Raw genomic sequence first — 23,355 nt, 5'->3', positions numbered from 1 at the left:
AATCTTCTTTTTTTTCCTCTTCCATTTGTCAAAAGGAAAACGGATACATTCTCACACTCGTTGACGAAAAGAAGATAATTCAGCAAACAAAAAAATAAAAACAATGTACCTGTACAAACAACAGGAAAAATGACACCGTGTTACATCATCATCGCCTTAATCAAGAAGTTATACGATCAACCTCGTATAAACACACCGTCTGCATTGCATTACATCTCGAATATTTATTAACCCTCCCCCATTCCCCCCACCCCTTAATGCCTTCTCTGCCTTCCCTCTTCTCCCTCGCGGCATTGGACGGGGAGAGGGGGAGGAAATTAGGAAGCGTTCCTCCCCCTCCGGATACCCTATCTAAGGTCAGTTTTAGCATTTCTACCCCCCCCATGGAGGTAGAGCCAGGATCAGGAAATATGACACGTGTGATTTGACGGGGGGGGACGGGGGGGCGCGCTCGTCTACGTATACAGTATGTTAATTACACCATGGGTCTGTGGCCCGGGGGCAAAGAGCCCATGGCCAGTTGGAAGGGTGGGGAGGAGGGTGGGAGGGGAGGGGGTTGGAGGATGGGTCAGACACCGGGGTAGGTGATGGCGGTCAGAAGAACGTTTGGGGGTGAGGGGTGTGTGTGTGTGTGTGTGGGGGGGGGGGGGGGGGTAAAGTATCTTACAGTAAACAGAGCGCAGCGCCCCATCCGTCCGTCAAAAAAAAAAAAAAAAAAAGCAAAAAAAAAAACATAAAGCAAAAAAAAAGTCCTCCTTCACTCCGGCGCATCCTCCTTTTTCGCATCCTCCTTTTTGAACGTGTCCTCCTCGCGGAGGAACTGAAACACGGAGGAGAAGTCCTTGCTGGCGTAGCCGCGGGCGCACATGACGCGGTAGATCTGGTGGGCCAGGGAGCCCAGCGGGATGGGCGACCGCGTGTTCGTGGCCGTGGTCTGGGCCAAGCCGAGGTCCTGCACGGCAAACCCAGAGAGACAAGAGGCGGGGAGAGAGAGATAGAGAGAGAGAGAGAGAGAGGCCGAGTTCAGAGATGGAATAACATGACTTTCTTTGTTTTTGGTCAGTGGGTTTTCAACCTTTTTTCATACCAAAGCCTGTTATTTATTCAGTATTTGAGGGGTACAGGAATAAGTTTACGACATACTAACAGTCCGACAGTCAGTCCGACACCCTAGCCCAAACGCTATAGGATAGGGTTTGGTACCCTAACCGCAAGCACGACGCAACGCATGTCGGACCAACGCATGTCGGACCAACACATGTCGGACCAACGCATGTCAGGTCGATGCATGTCGGACCAACACCAGCGCATGTCGGGGGCGCAACGGGTGATTGTGATGACATTTAGTCTCTCAGACCCAAAACTTGGAATAATTTTGTCGTGGTTGGATAAGATTTTGTCCACAATTCCATGCTGTATATCGACGTGGTACCGTTAGGAGAGATAACAGGCAAATGTGATTTAAAAAAATTAAAATTATTCTACATTCTCTAATTGTGTAGACTTCTTGTAAATTAACTAATGCAGATGTTTAACAATAACTTATGTATGAAATGTAAAAACATTTTACGCCCTCAAGAGTTAAAGATCTACAAGGGACCTTTTGGTTGCTCTTCATCATTTAGCTGGGGACCACCTGGAACCCAACTCAAGGACCACTGGTTCAAAACCACTGTTTTAGGTGACAGTTGTTGGTAAGAGACGCATACTGATCCTCACCCTGTCAGAGTGTGTGTGTGTGTGTGTGTGCGCACGTGCATGCGCACACAGAAACCACACACAGAAACACACACACCAGAGAACATGCTCAATTTATGTTAGCTGGCACGATATGGACACACTGCTGTAGCACAGGTGTATGTGTGCCTACATACTGTATCTCAGTTGTGCGCACACACACACACACACACACACACACACACACACACACACACACACACACACACACACACACACACACACACACACACACACACACACACACACACACACACACACACACACACACACACAAAGGAGGAAACAGTGGCAGTAACAGTGACATCAAGTGACACACATTAGGTCACAGATGGACTGGTGAATGAAGAGCAGGAGCGACTCTCTCCTGAGACAAAGGCACGACGACAATAAAGCAACAAAAGACAAACAAAAGGCGAACACAAAAACATGAGAGAAAAGAATAGCAGGGGCCCTGAATACACGGGAATACACTGCGACTGAGGAAGAGGCTTTGCACATTAACGGTAACGTCCAATTTCGGTGTATAGGTGTGGGAGAGGTCATAAAGAAGAGTATGTTCCTTTTAATCCATTAAAATCAGATTATGGATAGATTACTATAATCCTGGTCTCTAAACTGCCTCCCCCTGGCCACGGGGCGCCTGATGGAGGGGAAAGGAACTGGTTGGAATAACGTGTACCTTCCAACCAGGGAAACTCCCCCCTGTCAGGTGTAAAAGAGCAACTTGGACACTCAGGCATGAAGGAAGCATGAGTTGCTCCCCCATGTCGCCCATATATGGGGACTAGGTTGGCGGAGGGTGTGTAGAGCCCAGGATCACATTAGATAATTGACACAGGGGTGAAAAATGGGTTACAAAATCGTGGGATAAAAAATAATAATACAAATAATACAAATGTCTTCAAAATCTAGTTTTTGGTGGCGCTCAAACCTTTTCATGTCAAGAACCCCCAGAATTATCTGTATTTCGCCGCAGACTCCCATCTCAAAATAATTTGTTCCAGGGACCCCCCCCCCCCCCCCAGAAGCAAGGACACGAGTTAAAAACGTTTGCTGGGGCCCAGGCCGTAGCGTAACGGTCTGGGCACCGGACTGGTAATCCAGTCGCAGTGTGCCGCGGGTTCGACTCCCGGACCCGACACGGCCTTTACTGCATGTCATCCCCCCATCTCTCTCCCGTTTCCTGTCAGCCTACTGTCTGTCCCTTCAAAAAAATCAATAAAAGGCGTAAGCCGCAAAAAAAAAAAAAAAAACGTTTGCTGTGAAAGAATATATATTCAAAGATTTGCACACGTTTTCATGAGTGCCGCGCTACAAGCTTGTAGATCTGCAATTTTTTTCAACGGCTAAAGTTTAACATAAAGGTTGAAGTGGTTAAACGCTAAGGTGACACAGATACGTTCCAGGTCTTAAAGGAGAATTCCATACTAAAAGGCTTTCTTACCTTTCTTTGTAGTTGTTACGTCCCCACCAAACAGGTCCAGGTGTCATTTTGTGCAAAAGCTCCTTATTGGCTATTTGCCCTACCATAAGCCTACTTATTTAGATGGAAATAAGCAAAATAGCACAACACCCCATAGCCCCATTCAATTCCCATTCAATTCAATGCAATTCATTGAGGGCTTATGGTAGGGGAAATAGCCAATAAGGAGTTTTTGCACAAAAAAACACCTGGACCTATTTGGTGGGGACGTAACGACTACAAAGAAAGGTAAGAAAGCCGTCTAGCATGGAATTCTCCTTTAATGGATTTTCGATGTGAATAACAGGGACTCTGTGTGCAGAGAGGGCTTCTATAGGTTGGTACCTTGGCCATCAGCGTCGTGCCGAAGCCTCCCTGGTAGTTGTTGCCGGAGGGAACGCCCTCCATGACGCCCGGCACGGGGTTGTAGGAGTCACTGGACCAGCAGCGACCCGACGACATGTTCAGGATCTGGGCCAGCAGCTTGGGGTCCAAACCCAGTCTGAGGGGGGGAGAGAGAGAGAGAGAGAGAGAGAGAGGTCAGAGCGATTGAGTGCCGTGATTTCCTTCCCCCCCATGATCATCACGTACTATGATTATACTAGGACGGCGGTTTTCAACCAGTGGGTCCGGGGACCACCAGTGGTCCTTGAGGGGATCCCAGGTGGTCCCCATGCTAAATGATGGGGAGTTGGTGATCAAATGGACCCAAATGGATCTGACATCATACGAAACACCTGGGGGTCTATTAGAGTAATGTTAACTCCATAGACACATACTAAACACCTGGGGGTCTATTAGAGTAATGTTAACTCCATAGACACATACGAAACACCTGGGTGTCTATTAGAGTAATGTTAACTCCATAGACACATACGAAACACCTGGGTGTCTATTAGAGTAATGTTAACTCCATAGACACATACTAAACACCTGGGTGTCTATTAGAGTAATGTTAACTCCATAGACACATACTAAACACCTGGGGGTCTATTAGAGTAATGTTAACTCCATAGACACATACTAAACACCTGGGTGTCTATTAGAGTAATGTTAACTCCATAGACACATACTAAACACCTGGGGGTCTATTAGAGTAATGTTAACTCCATAGACACATACTAAACACCTGGGTGTCTATTAGAGTAATGTTAACTCCATAGACACATACTAAACACCTGGGTGTCTATTAGAGTAATGTTAACTCCATAGACACATACTAAACACCTGGGTGTCTATTAGAGTAATGTTAACTCCATAGACACATACTAAACACCTGGGTGTCTATTAGAGTAATGTTAACTCCATAGACACATACGAAACACCTGGGTGTCTATTAGAGTAATGTTAACTCCATAGACACATACTAAACACCTGGGGGTCTATTAGAGTAATGTTAACTCCATAGACACATACTAAACAGAAAAAGGTATGTTGTGAATGGTGAAAGGAGCCCGCAATATGGAAAATGACAATGTTTTAGTGATATTGTTCCTGCTTTTTCTACATACATTCAACCAGGTGAAGAAATCAGACATTGACATACAAGACAATCAGCTTTTTAATAACATTTCGCTGCTTGAACATGTGAGGGACAAATACAATGCTCTTTATTCTTGTGATTCTTGAATCAAAATAGGCATGCCAGGTTTGTTAGAGTCCGTGTCTGTGGGTTTTTATTAATATTGAACCAATGGAAAGTATTAACAGGAGCTTGCGACTAAAAATAATGACGCCATTGGATCCATTGGAATAGATGTTCTTCCTCCCCACCCCCCCTTTTTTTGGGGGACATACCGTCAGCCACAATGGTTCAATTATTTATTATGAATCTTGTAATAGAGTGTCTTCTAGGTGAAAGAGCATGCCACTGATTGAGAACATTATTTCCACCTGTGCTGATTAGCAAGATCCCCTGCAGCCTGTTGTAGCCTCTGAGTGTGCTGTCAGCCTGTCACTGTGTGTGTGTTCAGTTCTGCTTTGAGAGTCACCAAGTAAAGACCTGTGTTTGAATGCTCTCCAAGTGTGGTTATTTAGAGTCCCAGAATATCACAACTCTTCTCTAGTCTTCTACTGTGGAAGGGATAATGAGCGGCATGCGAGAGCAGAGTAAAGGGGAGGGGAAGGTGTGAGGAAGAAGAGCAGAGCAAAGCAAAGGAGGCAGAGGAGGAGGAGTGCGGCGATTATGGAATTTATTAAAAAACAGAGCAGAAGTGTATAGCGCAAAGGAGGAGAAGAATGGATGGTTGTGGGACGGGCAGGGGGGGTGCAGGTGATGCCGCTGACCCATGTTGAACCCTGGAGCCCCCCTTGCCTACGACCATTCCTCAGTGTTAATGGCCGAGTGGGGGGGACCTGGTAATGCCGGCTAATGCACTATTGATGTTTAACAGCACCTACTATCCTTCATCATCCCTCCTTTTCCAACGAGAAAATAAGAAGAGGTAGAGGAGAGAGAGACGGGGGGGGGGGGGGGGGGGGGGGAGACAAAGAGGGAGAGCTAAATAGAGGGAGAGAGAGATGAGGCCAAGTGTTTAAGGACCAAGCAGTAGCTATAAAACACTAGCTGTCATACAAACACGCGCCTTCATATAGTTCCCGAGTCGTCATTTCAGAGGTAGCTGGCTAAATAGAAAATACACATCCTCCTCCCTGTCTGCCAGAGAGAGAGAGAGCATATATAGAGAGAGAGAGAGAGAGAGAGCAGAGAGAGGGAGGAACGGAGAGACCGAAGGTGGTAGAAAAAGAGGTGGGCAGGGAAGGACAGAGAGAGACTGCAAAAACGGCAAGCAGTGGCGGGCAGGCGGGCGTAACCCCGGCGTCTGGTACTAGGGCAGTGTGTGTTAGTGCTTTTATGCCATTTTTTATTTTACTTTTTAAAAGGCAACGGCGTAAAGACACCACATCAAGCCCAGTCCAACAGTAACTTACAGGGCCTGCTGCAACTCTATTCTGCTCTCAGTATGACAATTAAACCATCATAGGTCCTTAAAGCCAGGGCTCTCCCCCCCCTCGCTCCCTCCCTCCACCTGGCTCTCATTCTGCCATTACTGCCACAGTTTTTATTAGCTGTCTACCGACTAATTAAGAATGGGAATTACATTTACACTCTCTCTCTCTCGCTTGTTCTCTTTATGTCTTTTGTTTCCTGTAAGCTTCTCCCCTCTTTTTTTTTAACAGACTGTTTTGGAAATGTGGTATAAGTGACACAGTGTGTGTGTATGTGTATATATAAAGCTGTTTTCGTACTCTTTTTTTTTCTTCTTCACATTCTAAACGGTATAGTCTTCCCTGATGATGGCTTTTTCAGTTTGTGCGTGCCCCCCCCCCCCCCCCCCCCCCCCCCCGCACCCACCCACCACACACACACACACACACACACACACACACACACACAGCGTTTTCTTCCTCTTCCCCTCCACTCAATCTCCTCTCCTCATCCCCCTGTCTGAGGACTCTAGGGGACATATGTTTGACATCGCAAACCCCCCCAATCTCTCTCTCTCTCTCTCACAGTCTCTCTCTCTCTCACACACACACGCCCCTCTCTGCGTTCTGGGTGAGCAGCTGAAAAGGTTACTGGCGGAGCTACAATAAAGCGCGTCCGAGCGCGCAGATCGTTTGTTATAGCGACTCGCAGAGACGCTGACGGGGAGCTGTTGTCCTCTGTTTAACGATAAATCAATGAAGTCCCCACCCATCTCACATGAGCGCACACACGCACACGCACACACACACACACACACGCGCACGCACGCACATGTTTATATACAGACAGAAAAAACACCGGTGCGCATCCCTAGTTATTAGCTGACATGGCAGTGTTGCTAATTTGCGTGGAGAACAGGACATGTCACGCTTAACAAGATTGACATGGATAAGCGTGCGCGCGCTTATCGTGCGCCGCACACACACACACACACACACACACACACACACACACACACACACACACACACACACCCACCCCAAGTGTTGGTGCTGCAGGTGAAGGAGACATGACCGTAACATTACAGGATAAAAAGGTGTCCAACATGTGACAGAGAAAGAAAGAATACAGGGCTTGATAACGGCTTGGCTTCAATCAGTGTTGCCAGATTTTGCAAGGGAAACGAGCAGCAAAGGTCTATGAAAACAAGCCACAAAAGAAGCAACTATGTGTAGGTATAGGGCACACTCAGCCTGGGGTGACCAGGCAGGAAAATGACTTCATATAGCACGGAAATCTGTTTTATTGGCGGGCCAATTACATATCATTTCTGGGGTCCTTGACATGAAATAGTTTGAGAACCACTGATATAGAAACATAGGCTTTTCAGAAAACTGTCAGGATTTTAGAAGCAATTGTTTTAGAATCGTCCTCAGGTCTAAATGGGTTTATTTCCTTGGCCTATAGTGGCAGCGTGCAGACATTGATTCTATACTGTTCGGACCAGCGTTTTGCAGGATTAGCTGCGGACACACAGACAAGACGATCTTCTAGATCGGAGGTTCTCAAGCCTTTTCATTATAAAATAACCAACATATATAGAGCGCGAAAGTCCTGCCGTCACAGGTCACTCGCTCATCCCCTGGTTCATGGACGTTTTTCTCTATGGAGAATAACATTGGGTCACACTTTCTGTGCCCATGGATTCTTTCAGAATAGAGAACGTAGAGTGGCCAGCGTTCTTTTGGACGATTTTGCTAAGACGTCCCCAGACATCCTGGGCATACAATGCGTTAAAATCGTCTCATAACAAGTAAGTTCTTATATTATAAGAACTGACTCAGCGATATTGTCGGCAGGTGTCTCTGTATCGTTTATGACAGTCAGTCCCTCATATTTGATACGGTCCGTTTCTAGCGAAAACTTTACTAATTCAGCAGCAGTAACATTCGTGTTTTCTCACAGTCAGTTGAGTCTTCGTATCCGTTTGAGTGAAACGGCCGGGATGATTTGCTCATTTTTCAAACACGGTTCTTATATGAGGCGATCTAAAATCCCCCTATGGGGATTACAATGCAAACTAGAAAAAAGTGCCCCTCGGGGCACAGGTCTCCACCAGGCCAGGTCAGGTTGTGGCCTCCTGGTGGCGCTATAATAGGCCAATGTGAAAAGGGTGCCATTTGTTCTCACACCATTGATGGCAATTGGATGATTTGAGGACATTTTGTTCCAAAAATATGTTTTGCAAAAATCCACCTGTTGGTGGCGCTATAACAGGCCAATGTGAAATGGGCGGGATATATTCCTTAGCCTAGTAGGAAAGTCTGTGAAAGACACGTAAATTGCACGCTTGTAAATTTAAACCAAATTCAATTCACACTCTCAAGAGTTAAAAGTATTGTAAGACATCTGCATTACTTAATTTATCCACACAATGAGAGAACGTAGAAGAATTGTTATTTCGGTCAACGTTTGCCTGTTACCTCTCCTAATGGTACCAACGTCTATAGAGGGTATGCACATGCATAAAGTGAATGGCAGATCGAGTGGCAAAGTGAGTGACAAAGTGAATTTAATGTTGTTTAAGGTCATTTATTGCAATCAAATATGACTTTTCTGTGTGGATGTCTGGGCTGTCAAGGCCAGAAAGTCGTTTTTTTGCCACTCAGTAGGCATTTCCGCATAACTTCCTGGTATGATGATGATGTCACACACATCCCCTCTATACAGCATGGAATTGTGGACAAGCTCTTATCCAACGATAACATGCTTTAGTTTGGGGTTCTGAGAGGCTACATCTCATCAAATGGCGGTCCGTGGTTCAAATGCAAAAAAAAAAACGTAACCAGCTAAGTTATTAACTAAGTTATTAACTAACTTAGCTGGGGTACCCCCCCTCAGGGCCCCTCGAGGACCCCCACTTTGAGAACCACAACTCTAGACGGCGTGACTCCTATAAGACCATAAAAAAAGAAGAGAGATGGTGACGGAAGAAGGAAGGTGTGGCGGGTGTTGGCGCTTGATGTTTACACACCACCAGGCAAAGTGGAGTTCATTTGCGGCGGGCATAATATTAACACCGTCTTGTTTCGCTGGCGATTAAGCTCTTCATCTGACCCCGCGGCGGCTCCATGCCACAGGAGAGGAAGCCGAGGCCCCCCCCCCCGCCCCACCGTTTATTGTTGCATTAAAAGAGGTAACGAGTGGCGTTTACGCGCACACACGCCAGTGTTTACTGTCACATTTTTAAAGAGGTAACAAGTGCGTTTATCGTGGCCAACTTTCATCTTCATTCGGAACACATGCTCGCCATTCAATTCGCCAACAGTCGCAAAGGGAGAGAGAGAGAGAGAGAGAGAGAGAGAGAGAGAGAGAGAGAGAGAGAGAGAGAGAGAGAGTAGAGGGAGGCGGAGGGATGCAAACCTCCTTCCCCGAGTGTCTTCATCTGCTCTGGTGGCCTAATTTTTGAGAGAGAACGAATGAGCACGATTATGTGCACTTTTTTACACGTGTAACTGTGAGCGCGTGACAGACAGGGACTCTGCATGGAGACTATATTAGATCTGCTTCTTAAATCAGTATTTTCCGAAAAATCTATTTTTGTTCAAACCAATGTTTCCTTTCCGGATAAAAATGTGTCTCAATTAAAATCAACCTGATCGACTTACTGTTGCTCCGCTAGATGTATGTATGTATGTATGTGTCTGTCTGTCTGTCTTGTCTGTCTGTCTTGTCTGTCTGTCCGTCTGTCTGTCTGTGGTGTCAGAAACCCAGCGGTTATTAGGTAGTGGGCGGGGATTTGCATGCATCAGGGCTAGTATTTGGAAGTATACGGATTGATTTGATTGATTGATTGAAGTATTTATTAACAGTTTGCAGAATGGAGTACATTTCACATGAAAGCACAACTCGGTTATGTGCTACAGTGCACAGTAGTGCTTGCACACATACATACATACTGTACAGTACATGTACGCACGTGGTGCGAGGGGATCCATCCGCCGCCACGCAAAGCCCTCATTTCTCATCCCCGTGTGTACTGCACAACGTCTCCCTGCAGGTCATTCTCTCTCTCCTTTTTCGGCCACGCTCCCTTTCATCTGCCTGTGCATCATTAAGCCATTTTGGGCGGGGACACCCTTATGGTGTTCTAAACATTGTGTTGAAAAATAGCAGATCTACCAGCTTGTAGCGAGTGGCGCGCTACGAGCTTGTAGGTCTGCTATTTTTTGAAAAATCGTGAAAATGTGGCGCAAATTTGGAATATATATTTTTTCAGAACAAACTTTTTTTTTTAACTCAAATCTTCGCTTCTGGGGGAGGTCCCTGAAAAACAACATATTTGCATATAATGCATATCATTTTTGGGGGTCCTTGACATGAAAAGGGTTGAGAACCACCGATATAGAAACATGGGTTTTTCTGAAAACTGTCATGATTTACAGTAGAAGACATTTTGTAGAACTTCGGTCTAAATGGATTAAAAGAAAAAAATCACTGCTGCCTTTTTGCAACCTCGTCTCTCCGGTCTATTCTCTTTTCCTTGTCTTGTCTCTCTCTCTCTCTCTCTCGTGACTCTGTTCGCCTCCCTCTCTCTCTCTCTCTCTCTCTGCCGTTTGACTGGCTGGCAGAGCTACTGGAACTGACACAAAGCACGAGACGGATCACACAGGGAGGAGCAAGAATGGCACACAGTAAAAAATAAAATCCTCTGCGTTCCTTTGTCCACGTGTAACTCACCAAGCTATACACAAATGGAACCAAATGCACCTTCACGACTGACTTACATTTTTACAAAAGGATAATATATATTTCTTTAATTTCTTTTTTAACCCATTTTGACCCGAGATCAGATTCTAAAAAAATGTCTTCTATACATCCTGACAGTTTTCTGAAAAAGCTATGTTTCTATATGTCAGTCGTTCTTCGATTATTCCAATAACGCTAACACCAAAAAAAAGGGGTTCCCCGCCCCAAAATGGGTTAAATGAGGAGCTAAAGGAAAACGGCCGGGGAGAAGAGAAAGAGAGAAAGAGGGGCGAAATGGGAGGGCAGAGTGAAAAGGCGGCGGCGTGTGTGTGGTTATAATTGTCATGCGTGGCCATTCCCACCACTCACGGAACGCCACGCTCTGTCGGACACGGCCCGAGCTTCCATCTCAGATCAACAAATTAGTGCCACGACGAGCAGGCCCGGCCAATGTGTGTGGGTGTTATGTATGTATGTGTGCGTGTGTGTGTCTGTGTGTGTGTGTGTGTGTGTACACACGCGCAGGTATTGAGGAAAGGGCAGCTCTATCAGGCCCCCAACTCTGGCATGATAAAATGTTATTGCCGTTTTCCTGTAAATTGGCTGTGAGTGCTCGCCGGTCCTCTCTGTGTGTGCGTGCGCATTGTGCACGGCACACGCGCGCGTGTGCGTGCCAGCTCCTCTCTGCATAAGGAGGATGAGCCGCAATGCAGCGTGGGAGATTTACGGGCGTGGGCGCTCTCTCTCTCTCTCTAAACGATGACAGTCTTTGTCAACCCCTTTAATAAAGCCCCCCAGAGATGGGCTACGCACACACACACACACACACACACACAACTCCCCGTCCTGAGGTTGTATATGGGCCAAATATTCTCCAAAGATAAGACATCACCGATATAAAAAAACTCAAAGCTAGGCTACAACAACAACGGCGGTTTTGGAGAAGCTATTCTTAGCCTGATCCGGTAGTCATGCAAAGCCACCGACGAGCGTTATAGCCGAGGAAACTTATACTTGTACGTTGATTAAAGAAACGCTTCCTATACGGTGCTGGGGTTAGTGTGCAACGGCTGTGTACGAGTGTGAGGATCTGTGTTTGTGTGTGTGTGTGTGTGTGTGTGTGTGTGTGTGTGCGTGCGCGTCAGAAGCAGGGTGGCGTGTGGTGTGTAAATCTGTGTTGCCGCCTTAAGCCATTCTGACCTGAGATCAGATTCTAAAAATGTCTTCTACATCCTGACAGTTTTCTGAAAAAGCTGTTTCTATGTCAGTCGTTCGTTCGATTTAAAAAAAATAGCAGACCTACAAGCTCGTAGCGCGCCACTCGGTGGCGCGCTATGAGCTTGTAGATCTGCTATTTTTAAATAGCTAAAGCATGACGTAATGCAATAACACCAAAAGGGGTCCGCGCCCAGAATGGGTTAATGCCTCCATATTTCAAGGGTCTAGTGGGGGGATTTATGTGCAAGTGCTCATGCCAATTTTCCTTCTCCGTCTCACCACAGATAAATCAGCTGCGCTAATACAGCTGCGCTGTGTGGGGAACGAGTGCACGCACGCGCGCGCACGCACGCACGCACGCACGCACAGTGAGATAGACACACAGACAGACACACACAGCTAAGATGTACAAGCCACAACAACACATCAGACCAAACAACGGGGATACAAAAACCTAGTTATGAACAAGCCGAGGAATACTAGAAAGACCAAGCTCAGAATGTCCTTCATACAATGTGTGTAAATAATATAATTTTTCCACTGTCCATCTCTTAAGCCTGATTTACGCTTTTTGGACGTTGCGCACAGCACTTTGACTTCAAAAGCGCCAAATCAGGCTTCATCCTCAACTTCCAATCAGTCAGTAGCGGGTTTCACCGAACCAAAAGTCCCTCGCGTATACACCTGTAAGCTGTGTGAACTGGACAAAGCCTTTTTTTTATAAGCCTCCTCGGATTGACCTCGGCTCAGAAAAAAGCTGCTTCAAACTACAACTCCCATCATGCTCGGTCGTGGCTGTGTGGCGGGCCCCGGGGTTGGAGGTGATCATGGTCATGGGAGCAGTATTTTGAAGGGAAGTGACATGGTTTGGGACCAGTGTTGATTTCGTCGACTAAAACTAAGACGAAAAATGTTCGTCGACTGCCTTTTTCCACCGATGAAAACTAAATGGAAACTAAATGAAAACTAAGCTATGATGACTAAAACTAAGACTAAATATACCGACAATTTTGTCAACAAATAAAAACTAGACAAAAATGTTAGGAAGGGACCCAGTACAGAAGAGATCCAGTATAAGTAATTTTACACTTGGTTGCTGAAAATAGCCGATCTACAAGCTCGCGCTGCAACGCGTTGTGAGATCGGCTATTTTCAGCAAGTGTAAAATCAGTCATTACAACGGCATCAAGGCCCGCCAAAATACATTTTAGTCGACTAAATCACCTGTAGATTTAGTCGACTAAAATCTTATGATATTTAGTCGACTAAAACTAGACTAACACTAAAACATTCCAGATGACTAAAATGTGACTCAAACTAAATGAAAACCATTCAAGAGACTATGCATGAGGCACGGTAAAGAGGGGGGCCCATATTTGGAATCAGTGACGTAAAGTCTGTGGGGGCCGGGGTGCCAGGGCGGCACGGGCCCCCATGAGGATTAGGAAAACTATTCGTCCCGTTTGTAATCACTAGAGGCAGCCCTCCCTCACAGGTAAGAGTTCACACCTACAGTATGTAGTCTTGAGTGACAGTGTCGGGGGCTTGGTCAGAGAGTATACCCGTTGTAACCGGTACTCTTTTACGCCCATAAATGGAGATCTCAGTCTGCATCTGTCCGTCTACTCGTGTCCCTGTTTGGAGAGGAGATCGCTGCATCGGTTTAGTCTTTGTCCCTCGTATGCTCATATATATGGGCACTTGGGAGTAAAGAAGAGAAATAGCCTGAATTTCATGAAAAAGGCAACAACCAAGGCGAAAGGATATCTGAACTGCTCGACAGCCGGGCGCCGCACTCCCTCGAGTCTTAGCCGCTCGCACACGCCATGATTTAAGTCGCTCTGTATAATATATGCACATAATAATAATAATACGGAAAACGACGGCAGAAAACGACTTGTTGCGACCAAGGAAGGGACTGCATCATCAACTTATTTATTAGCACGGCGCGTTTCGCCAAATGAGCTTCGTCAGGTGCAGTCCCTTCCTTGGGCGGTTTATTTCTCTTTTTGAAATCAATATTTTGGACGTAAACACCTTGGTAGCAATATTGTGACAATGTTGCGGGGATGCTTTCCTCAAAATATAATCAAGATATGGATGCTTTCACAAAATATTTATTCAATAATTGTATTATTTATTATTCATATTACATCATCAGTAATGCCGATATAATAACTAAAGGAGTAAAAGGCAAATAATGGAACAGTTAGAATGGTCAGTTAAGTTCAGACATTTATATCAGTTTACTGTAATGCAGCCTTTAAAAAACAACATGCAGCAATGTTGCCACATCAAGATGATATGATATCCAAAGTCCCAGATAATAGCTATAGTCTCAAATCAGAATATTGATGTCATATCGATTTTCGTCACTGGAGAAAAGATTCAAACCTACTTCACTTCTTCATGCCGACAGAATTAGCTGGGTAAGTTATTGGTCGACTGCACCCAGTGTACCGTCCTCACAATTGAAGCAATAAGAGTCTAATACCATGGTCCAATCTGCAGCTGGCGATAGTACGTCTGTGTGTTTCTGTATGCCGTTTGTGAACAAAACCATACAAATCACAATATGCACTGTTCACTGGAATTCTGGAAAAGCCATTACTATAGTATAGAGCGTCGCGGTCCCGCCCCCTTTCATGACAACGCCTGGCCCAGGAAATGAATCCCAATGCATTTTTCCCATAGACATTTCAAAACGCATTTATTTAAAGACCTTATAAGCGCTGTACGAAGCCAACTCTTGTCGTGACAAATCATGACACACAATATTTTGGACCAAACAAATAATTATAAAGAAGAAAAACAACCAAAAAAGTGTTGTAACCTGCCGTTTCTTTCTACTTTCTAATTCTTTGTTTGGCCCGAATTTTTTTGTTTGTTGTCATGATTTGTCACGACAAGAGTTGGCTTTGTCCTCGGCGTAAACGTCTTTAAATAAATACTTTCTGATAAGTCTATGAGGAAAATGAATGGGGATTTCTTTTCCGGGTCTCTTGAGGGGGCGTGACTGCGACGCTCTATACGGCAGAGGTTCTCAAAACGGTTTTGGACCAGCCACCTGTCCGTCATACAGTCGGAAGCAACGGAAGTTCTATCACGAGTGAAATATAAAGCCTCCTCCCCACTTCCGTTTTGACTTTACAGTCGCGCAAATTTATGTAAATATAAAATCATCTAAGCATATATAGCTTGTTGCTTAGCGGAAAGGGAAATAAAAAAATTAAATGTAAAGATTATTTTTTTAATATATTTTTGTGAACGGAAATGGCAGATTCCTTACTCGGATTTCGGGAGCTGTAGCTCCAGACTCTCTATATAGCATTCAGATATTTCTGAATAGTTGTAGATGACTCGCCAAGCTCTAGTTCAGAGGTCAGGAGAGTGCGATTGGTCAATTGGGTCACGATTTTTCTCAATAAAAGCTCTCGTAGCCTGTAGCTTTTATTGAGACAAATCGGTTTGAGGGAAAAGGAAGTCGCCACCCCGTTGTTCCTGCCTGTCGACTACAAAACAACACTACAACATGACGTAACGATATCACCCACTCCCGACCTGGATCATATATATATATACCCTAAATGAAATGGTGCCCAGGCTACACCTATACAGTGGACACGGGTGCGTCGGATAACAGGAACTGGAGAAGTAGAGAGAAAATAAAAGGATCCGGCACAGCTGTCTTCACTTGAATTAGATTTATTGAGCAACGTTTCGGTCGTTCAGACCCTTCATCAGGGCATCACGCCTGAATGAAACCGTCTAACGTTAAAATCTAATTCAAGTGAAGACAGCTGTGTGTGCGGGATCCTCTTTTCCCTCTTAATTTACAACTTTGACATTTCATTCCCCCAACTTTTGACTATACTGGAACGGCTTAAGCCATTCAGACCAGACGCCGAAATGAAAAAAAAAAAGAAAAAAGTCTTCTGAAAGAATATATATTCAAAGATTTGTGCCGCATTTTCACGATTCTTTCAAAAAATAGCAGATCTACAAGCTCGTAGCGCGCCACTCGGTGGCGCGCTGTGAGCTTGTAGATCTGCTATTTTTGCAATAGCAGATTGCTTTAGTTAAAACACCAAAAAGGGGGTTCCCGGCCCAAAATGGGTTAATATCCCGTCAGGCATTAGTAAAGGTTTTATGCGATATAATCGATATGTTTCCGTTCTATCTTTCCCCTTGTTTCTGCTCCCGGGCAGTGTGTGTACAGTACAGTACAGTATGTGTGTGTGTGTGTGCCGCTGGCTCACAGTATACCTGATGCCGAGGTTCATGGTCTCTGCGGTCCCAATCATCCCGATGGCTAGCAGCATGTTGTTACATATCTTAGCTGCCTGGAGGGGGAACCGGGAGAGAGGAGAGGAAACATTATTCCGTGTGTGTGTGTGTGTGTCTGTGTGTGTGTGCGTGTGTGTGTGTGTGTGTGCGCGTGCGTGTGTGAGTGAGTATGTGAGTGAGTATGTGAGTGAGTGAGTGAGTGAGTCAGTGTTTCCACACGCAAAACGGCCGACAGCCGCGGACAGAAGAAGCTGTCCGCAGCTTCTTTTCCAGGTTTTTAGACAGCTGGTGGATGGGGAATTAAGCTCCACCTCCGTGGACGACTGCCGCGGAGGAGAGCGTTTTCCGGGGAATCTGGCCGTCGCGGCAGTCGTCCGCGGAGGTGGAGCTTAATTGCCCATCCACCAGCTGTCTAAAAACCCGGAAAAGAAGCTGTCCGACAGCACCTAGTGAGTGAGAGAGAGAGAGAGAGAGAGAGGAGGGGCTGGTTGAGTGTTTGAAAGACAGCAATAGTGTGTCTTTGCAAAGTGCAATAATCCATAAAACCTGTGGCCGATTCTACAAATGCCTTCTAGATCAATAGTTCCCACACTTTCAATGTTTTTCAAAGTGACGCCGCGCCTGTGAGCCGTTTTGGCCAACGCAAAAAATCTAAAATGACACGGATGCTTTCCCGGGTTTTAATTGGTCAACCACTTAAAGCAAAAATTATAATGGGCTTCTTCTTGTCCGTTTAATTTAGATTTCAAGCTGGGGTTTGCTCCAATTTGTTCCACACATTTTGAATTTCTCTTGCTTCATTATCAAAATGACGAGTGTCACCCTAATCCAGAGTGTAACAAGAGCACAGGAATGGGGCTATATTATGCAAACAGAATAACTCTTACCACTTCCGGGCTGCTTCCCTACTTCCTTCATCGGCTTCATAAGCACGGCCCTGACCGATGATACCAATTAACCCATTTAGGCCTTGACGTCGAAATTTCTAAAATGTCTTCTAAATCCTGACAGCTTTCTGTCAGGATTTGCGACAGACATTTTCACGATAAAAAAAAAAATAGCAGACCTACAAGCTCGTAGTGCGCTATGAGCTTGTAGGTCTGCTATTTTTCAATAGCTAAATTATAACATAATGTTTATGGCTCTGTTCCATTTAGTGTGCAGTGGTTCTCAAACCTTTTCATTTCACGGACCCCCGTAACTCTGTTAGTGTACAAATGGAACCGAATGGACCGGCTTACGGGGCCATTTTGGTTCCATTTGTACACTCAAGAGTTACACACCCGTACGGGGCCATTTGGAACCCACTCAAGGACACTTTGAGACCCACTGGTGTAGCAGAGTGTTCCCAGTGAAACAACACGCACAATAGCAGCGCCCTGAATCTTGTTTGACCAGAATGGAACAGACTAGGCATGTAACGGATATATCGTATATCGCGATATATCGATATTATATCCCGATATGTATCGATTTATTAAAAATATAAATAGATTTTCAATCTCCCCCCCCCTTTCAGTAGTAGAGGCCTGCAGAGGGGAGCTGTATGTGTCTGTGACTGTGCCCAGGTGATGGTCGTTATTGATGCTCATTAATACATCAAGGAAGGAAATTATCTTTGCAATGTAGTTAAATAAAAATTGTGGAAAAAAGCTTGGGGGGGAAGATAAATCATACAAAAATATATTTTTTGGTCATTTGTCTGGAAAATCATTGTGTTGAAAATATTGTGAATTTTTTTATCGTGAACCTCATATCGTGATACGTATCGTGAGTTGAGTGTATCGTTACATGCCTAGAACAGAGCCTTCATTAGTACCAGCAGTAACACCTGTGAAGGAAGTATAAGAGGGGCCCCCCCAAGTTCTTTCCAAAATGGCCGTGCGAGCGCAGTGTTCTTCTCACCTGTCCCGTGCCGACCCCTCCACAGTACACCACGTTGGCTCCCATACAGGACAGCAGCTCCTGGGCAGCTTGGTATTCCTCCTCTGGCCCGCCCACCATGAACGTTAGGTTGGCCAGGCTGGCAGCCCCCACACCTGCACGCGCACGCGCACACACACACACACACACACACACACACACACAAACACACACACACACACACACACACACACACACACACACACACACACACACAGGTTTGTATCACTTACTTATATTTGTGGGTGTAAACACAAACATTACCATTTTAACCTGAGATCAGATTCTAAAAATGTCTTCTACATCCTGACAGTTTTCTGAAAAAAGCCATGTTTCTATGTCAGTGGTTCTTCGATTTTTCAAAAATAGCAGACCTACAAGCTCTATGAGCTTGTAGATCTGCTATTTTTCAATAGCTAAAGCATAACCTAACGCTAACAACAAAAGGGGTGCCCCGCCCCAAAGTGGGTTAATGCCATTGAATGGCCAGTTTTTAACACAAACATTGCGTAAACACAAAGGTCCTCATTCACAACGGCGTTTACGCTCATAACGTGACGTTACGTGAGCGGAGCGTGAGTGGACAGGCATTTACAGTACGTGGATTCCCACGTTACGTGGGAATTCATGGCCATCTCCGTGAACTTGACGGTGACGTTGGTTGGTCACTAAATCCCTTGGCACTATCATCTCTGCTCACAATATATCCTACCACTGCTACGCCGATGACACACAACTGTTTCTATCCTTCCCCCCCTCTGCCACTCAGGTGGAAGAGCGCATCACTGCATGCCTGGCTGACATCTCACAGTGGATGTCCTCCAATCACCTCAAGCTGAACCCAAACAAGACTGAGCTTCTCTTCTTCCCAGCTAAGTCCTGCCCTATGCGGGAGCTAACTATCTCCGTAGACAACGCCCTGGTAACGTCCGTCCAAACAGCCAGGAACCTCGGTGTTGTCCTGGACAGTCAGCTCTCGTTCAAAGCTCACATCACAGCTGTCACTCGATCCTGTAGTTTCACACTCTATAATATACGACGAATTAGACCGTTCCTCACCCAGGAATCAGCCCAGCTCCTAATCCAGACAACAGTCTTGTCAAAACTCGACTATTGTAACTCCCTCCTTACTGGCCTACCAGCATGTGCACTTAAGCCTCTCCAGCTGATCCAAAATGCCGCAGCTCGCTTGGTCTTCAACCAGCCAAAATTCTCACATGTCTCCCCCCTGCTCCGCTCCCTCCACTGGCTCCCGGTCGCTGCCCGCACAGAATACAAAACTTTGATGCTGGCATTCAAGGCAACCAAAGGTATGGCTCCCCCATATCTTGCAAGTATGATTGAGCCCTACAAACGCTCCCGCGCACTCAGATCAGCCAACGCAGGGAAGCTGGAAGTACCCTCACTAAAAACGCCGGGACAACGCTCCACACGTCCCAAACTCTTCTCCCTTCTGGCTCCAAAACTCTGGAATGCACTTCCCATTGCAGTCAGAACTGCAGCATCACTCCCAATCTTCCGCCGTAGTCTGAAAACCCACCTTTTTAGACTCCATCATGGCCCATAGCACTTACCCTACCCCCTTAGATAGCATTTCTGTAGACTTAGATAGCATCTGATACAGACTTATAGCATGTTATGTAGACGGCACTATAATTGCATTGTATATAGTCATAGCACGCCATAGTACATATGTACTGTATAGCATAGTAGTATATATATATAGCTTATATGTATAGTCTCATAATATAGATATTCCACTGTTACTTTCTTAGCTTACGCATGTTTTATGATAAATGCTTTTGTGATGTATTCCCATGCTTTTGTTCCTGATTATTGTAAATCGCTCTGGATTAAGAGCGTCTGCTAAATGCCTAAATTGTAAATTGTAAATTGGTCGGAAACTCCGCACATAGCTCCCATCGTAGTGTAGAAGGCATACGGTTGTGTATATTTATTCAGAAGGCTTTAGTCTGAATCAATAGTTCCCAAATCTCAGATAAAATATGTAGGCATGTGTCCCCAACATTGGTCAGCACATGAAGAAATTATATAAAAGCCAAGTATCACTTGTATGCCCATTCTAGAGGCAAGTTAGCCTAGAGTCCCATACAGAAACGGCCCCTGCAAGCCCGACACCTTTTTATTTATTTATTAGGATATTTCTAGCCATGCGCGATTGCGCTGCTCACTCGACAGCTTTCTACTCGCAGTGCAACGGCCCGGCCCGACTGGGATGCATTCTCATGGTTCACAGACATGCCGGTCTGACAGACAGACAGCAGTCACGAGGGCTAATTAGCCCTATACAAAATAGAAGTCCACAATATGGCATCAGCGCGTGCAGCAATTCGGCCAGTCATAGTTTTAAGCCAGCTCACCTTAATTAATTATAATATGGGCAACATTGTAGCTGTGTAGGCTGTAGGCTACTACATTGATCTCATCATGAGATCAATCAAGTTTGGTGCCAAGTGTCCCGCGAATCATTTTAATATGACGACATCATGAAATTAACCTGCACTTACATCTGACAAAGAGGATATAGGCTACCCGCCGTATATGGTTGACAATTTAAATAGCTATATGACCATGTGTCCATGATCAGAACAAATCCATTCTCCACATGGCATTCAGACAGATGACGGTGAGATGATATTAATCAAAAAGACGGACTTCCCTGCATGAATCAATGCAGCTCTGATATCGGATATCTATTTTACCTCTGCAGGCGAGTGTGCAATTGTTCTTTTTGTTATAACGCTGCAGTGCATGGCAATTCATCAGTAAGGGCTTTCATCATTGCCGAGTTGTAATATAGCATTTGGTCGTGTGGTGAACAGACACAAATTAACTTCTTTCTCATCATGTGAAAGTAACTGTAACATCAGTTAACTTATTAACGTTTTGACATTTAACAAGGAGTGAAGCTTGAAGATCTGTCAAGAGACCCGCCTGTCAAAATTAACTGCTCTACAAGCTCATCGCTCAATACGATGACGAATTTCGATATTTCCCGTTGCCTTATATAGTGTGGAATGGGTGTGGATGTTCCATGAAACCAGGCGACACCAGGCGAATCGCTTGGGAGAAATGCGGAAAGGATACACCGGGCGATCCGCACACATGAAGTGATTACACCTGGTTCCCTGAATAACACGGGAGCTAATCGCAGCTTGATCGGACGGATAAATACGATATCATTACGATATCATTTACACTGTGGCGTATTTCTCCTTTGTGAACGAGGACCAAAGACACAAAGATTTTGAGAGATTTTAGTTTCAGTCTCTCGAAGTTTTCATTTAGTTTTAGTCACATTTTAGTGTTAAGTCTAGTTTTAGTCGACTAAATATCATACGATTTTAGTCGACTAAATCTACAGTTGATTTAGTCGACTAAAATGTATTTTGATGCCGTTGTAATGGCTGATTTTACACTTGCTGAAAATAGCAGATCTACAAGATTGTACTTGATCTCTTGTCCACTAGTCCCTTCCTAACATTAGCAGATCTACAAGCTCAGAGCACGGCACCCAGTGCCGCGCTATGAGCTTGTACATCTGCTATTTTTGAAAAATTGTGAAAATGTCAGGATTTAAAAGACATTTTATAAATGTCGACGTCAGGACCTAAATGGGTTCATTTAGCTTCCATTTTGTTTTCGTCAGTGAAAAAAAGGTAGTCGACGGACACCACAACAGGAGGGGGCCGGGCGTTGTGAAAGCAGAACAATCATGAAGATCGCGAGAACAACAACAAGCGGATCAACGTGGGTAATCTTTTGACGCACACAGCATCTGACGTGGGAGTCAAGTTAATGGTTTTTGCGAGCAAAAGAACATTAACCACTTGACTGTTTAAGACTAGTAAAAAAAAAAAAAAAAAGGTCAGCTGTGTGCGTGATAATGGGACAGGAGTGTTAAGGGGTGGGCGCACCAGAGGGACGAGGGTATCTTTAAAAGCCGATTGTTGCCATCATCCACCGCAAGCTCCCGTGGGAGGCTTTCCCTTTTGTCCTCTCATCCCCTTATCCCCCCCCCTGCTTGCTCTCGCTCTCTCCCTCTCTCTCTCACACACACACACACACACACACACGCACACACACACAGGTCAACAGCTGTGCCTGGGGCTACCCCCCCCCCCCACACACACACACACACACAACCCCACCGGCCCGTGGGGGGCATCGGTGACAGGCGTGAGGGGTAATTAACGTTACACTTTATCATGTTCAATTAGGCGTCCCTCCCCATGCCTGATGGCTTAAGGAGCGTGCCGTGTTGTAAGCAGGCAGCTCCACGCCCACCCCTGCTGCCCCGGGGCCGGCGGGGTGGGGTCCTGTTAGCGCGGCGGGGATATTATAGTCCTGTTTCGGGACGGGTATGGGGGGGGGGGGGGGGGGGCGGAACACTGCCGTTGAAAATCTCATCTGCCACGGTCCGCCCCCTTTTAATGCTCCACCGGTTCACGCGAAACTTCAATGCGGTTACGCGCACGCATACACACTTGAGCACGGGATGTAAACTACTGCACACGTGACACACACACACACACACACACACACACACACACACACAGACACTTTGTGGAGTGCAGTAACGGGCAGAAAGAATCTCAAGTCTAAATAGGGCGATCATGGTGACAATGCAAAAAAAACTGGTCAGATCATCGAGTTCTCCCAAAAGAGAGGGAAGAGTGTGTGTGTGTGTGTGTGTGTGAGAGAGATCAGATCGCTCTTCGGGGTGCCGTGTAGCTCTAATGAAAAGCCTCTTAACGGTGAAAGCCTAATAATGTTCGTGTTAATAATTAAACGGGAATTAGCAGTGAGAAAACAGCTGAAACCACATTATCAGACCTCCCCGTAGAGGAGAAAGGAGAGGAGAGGAGGTTGAGGGAGAGGAGGTTGAGAGGAGAGGAGAGGAGAGGAGAGGAGAGGAGAGGAGAGGAGAGGAGAGGAGAGGAGAGGAGAGGAGAGGAGAGGAGAGGAGAGGAGAGGAGAGGAGAGGAGAGGAGAGGAGAGGAGAGGAGAGGAGAGGAGAGGAGCA

At 45.6% G+C, this 23,355-nt stretch overlaps 1 protein-coding gene across 1 annotated transcript in view; it reads right to left on the bottom strand.

Annotated features, from left to right (window-relative positions):
• Nucleotides 1–734: 734 nt before the first annotated feature.
• hibadha (3-hydroxyisobutyrate dehydrogenase a) overlaps nt 735–23,355 on the bottom strand; it is a 48,869-nt gene continuing 26,248 nt past the window's right edge. The window contains exons 5-8 of the mRNA XM_083787244.1: nt 18,291–18,424; nt 16,365–16,441; nt 3,548–3,704; nt 735–952 (exon numbers count right to left, since the gene is read on the bottom strand). Of these exons, the coding sequence (XP_083643370.1) occupies nt 758–952; nt 3,548–3,704; nt 16,365–16,441; nt 18,291–18,424 (563 nt within the window). The 3' untranslated portion in view covers nt 735–757. The remainder of the gene's footprint in view (nt 953–3,547; nt 3,705–16,364; nt 16,442–18,290; nt 18,425–23,355) is intronic.

Source organism: Protomyctophum parallelum (assembly GCF_964188405.1).
Source record: "Protomyctophum parallelum genome assembly, chromosome: 1".
NCBI classification, from domain to species: domain Eukaryota; kingdom Metazoa; phylum Chordata; class Actinopteri; order Myctophiformes; family Myctophidae; genus Protomyctophum; species Protomyctophum parallelum.
Note: the sequence above shows the minus strand (reverse complement) of the source record. Positions and strands in the feature narration are given on the sequence as shown.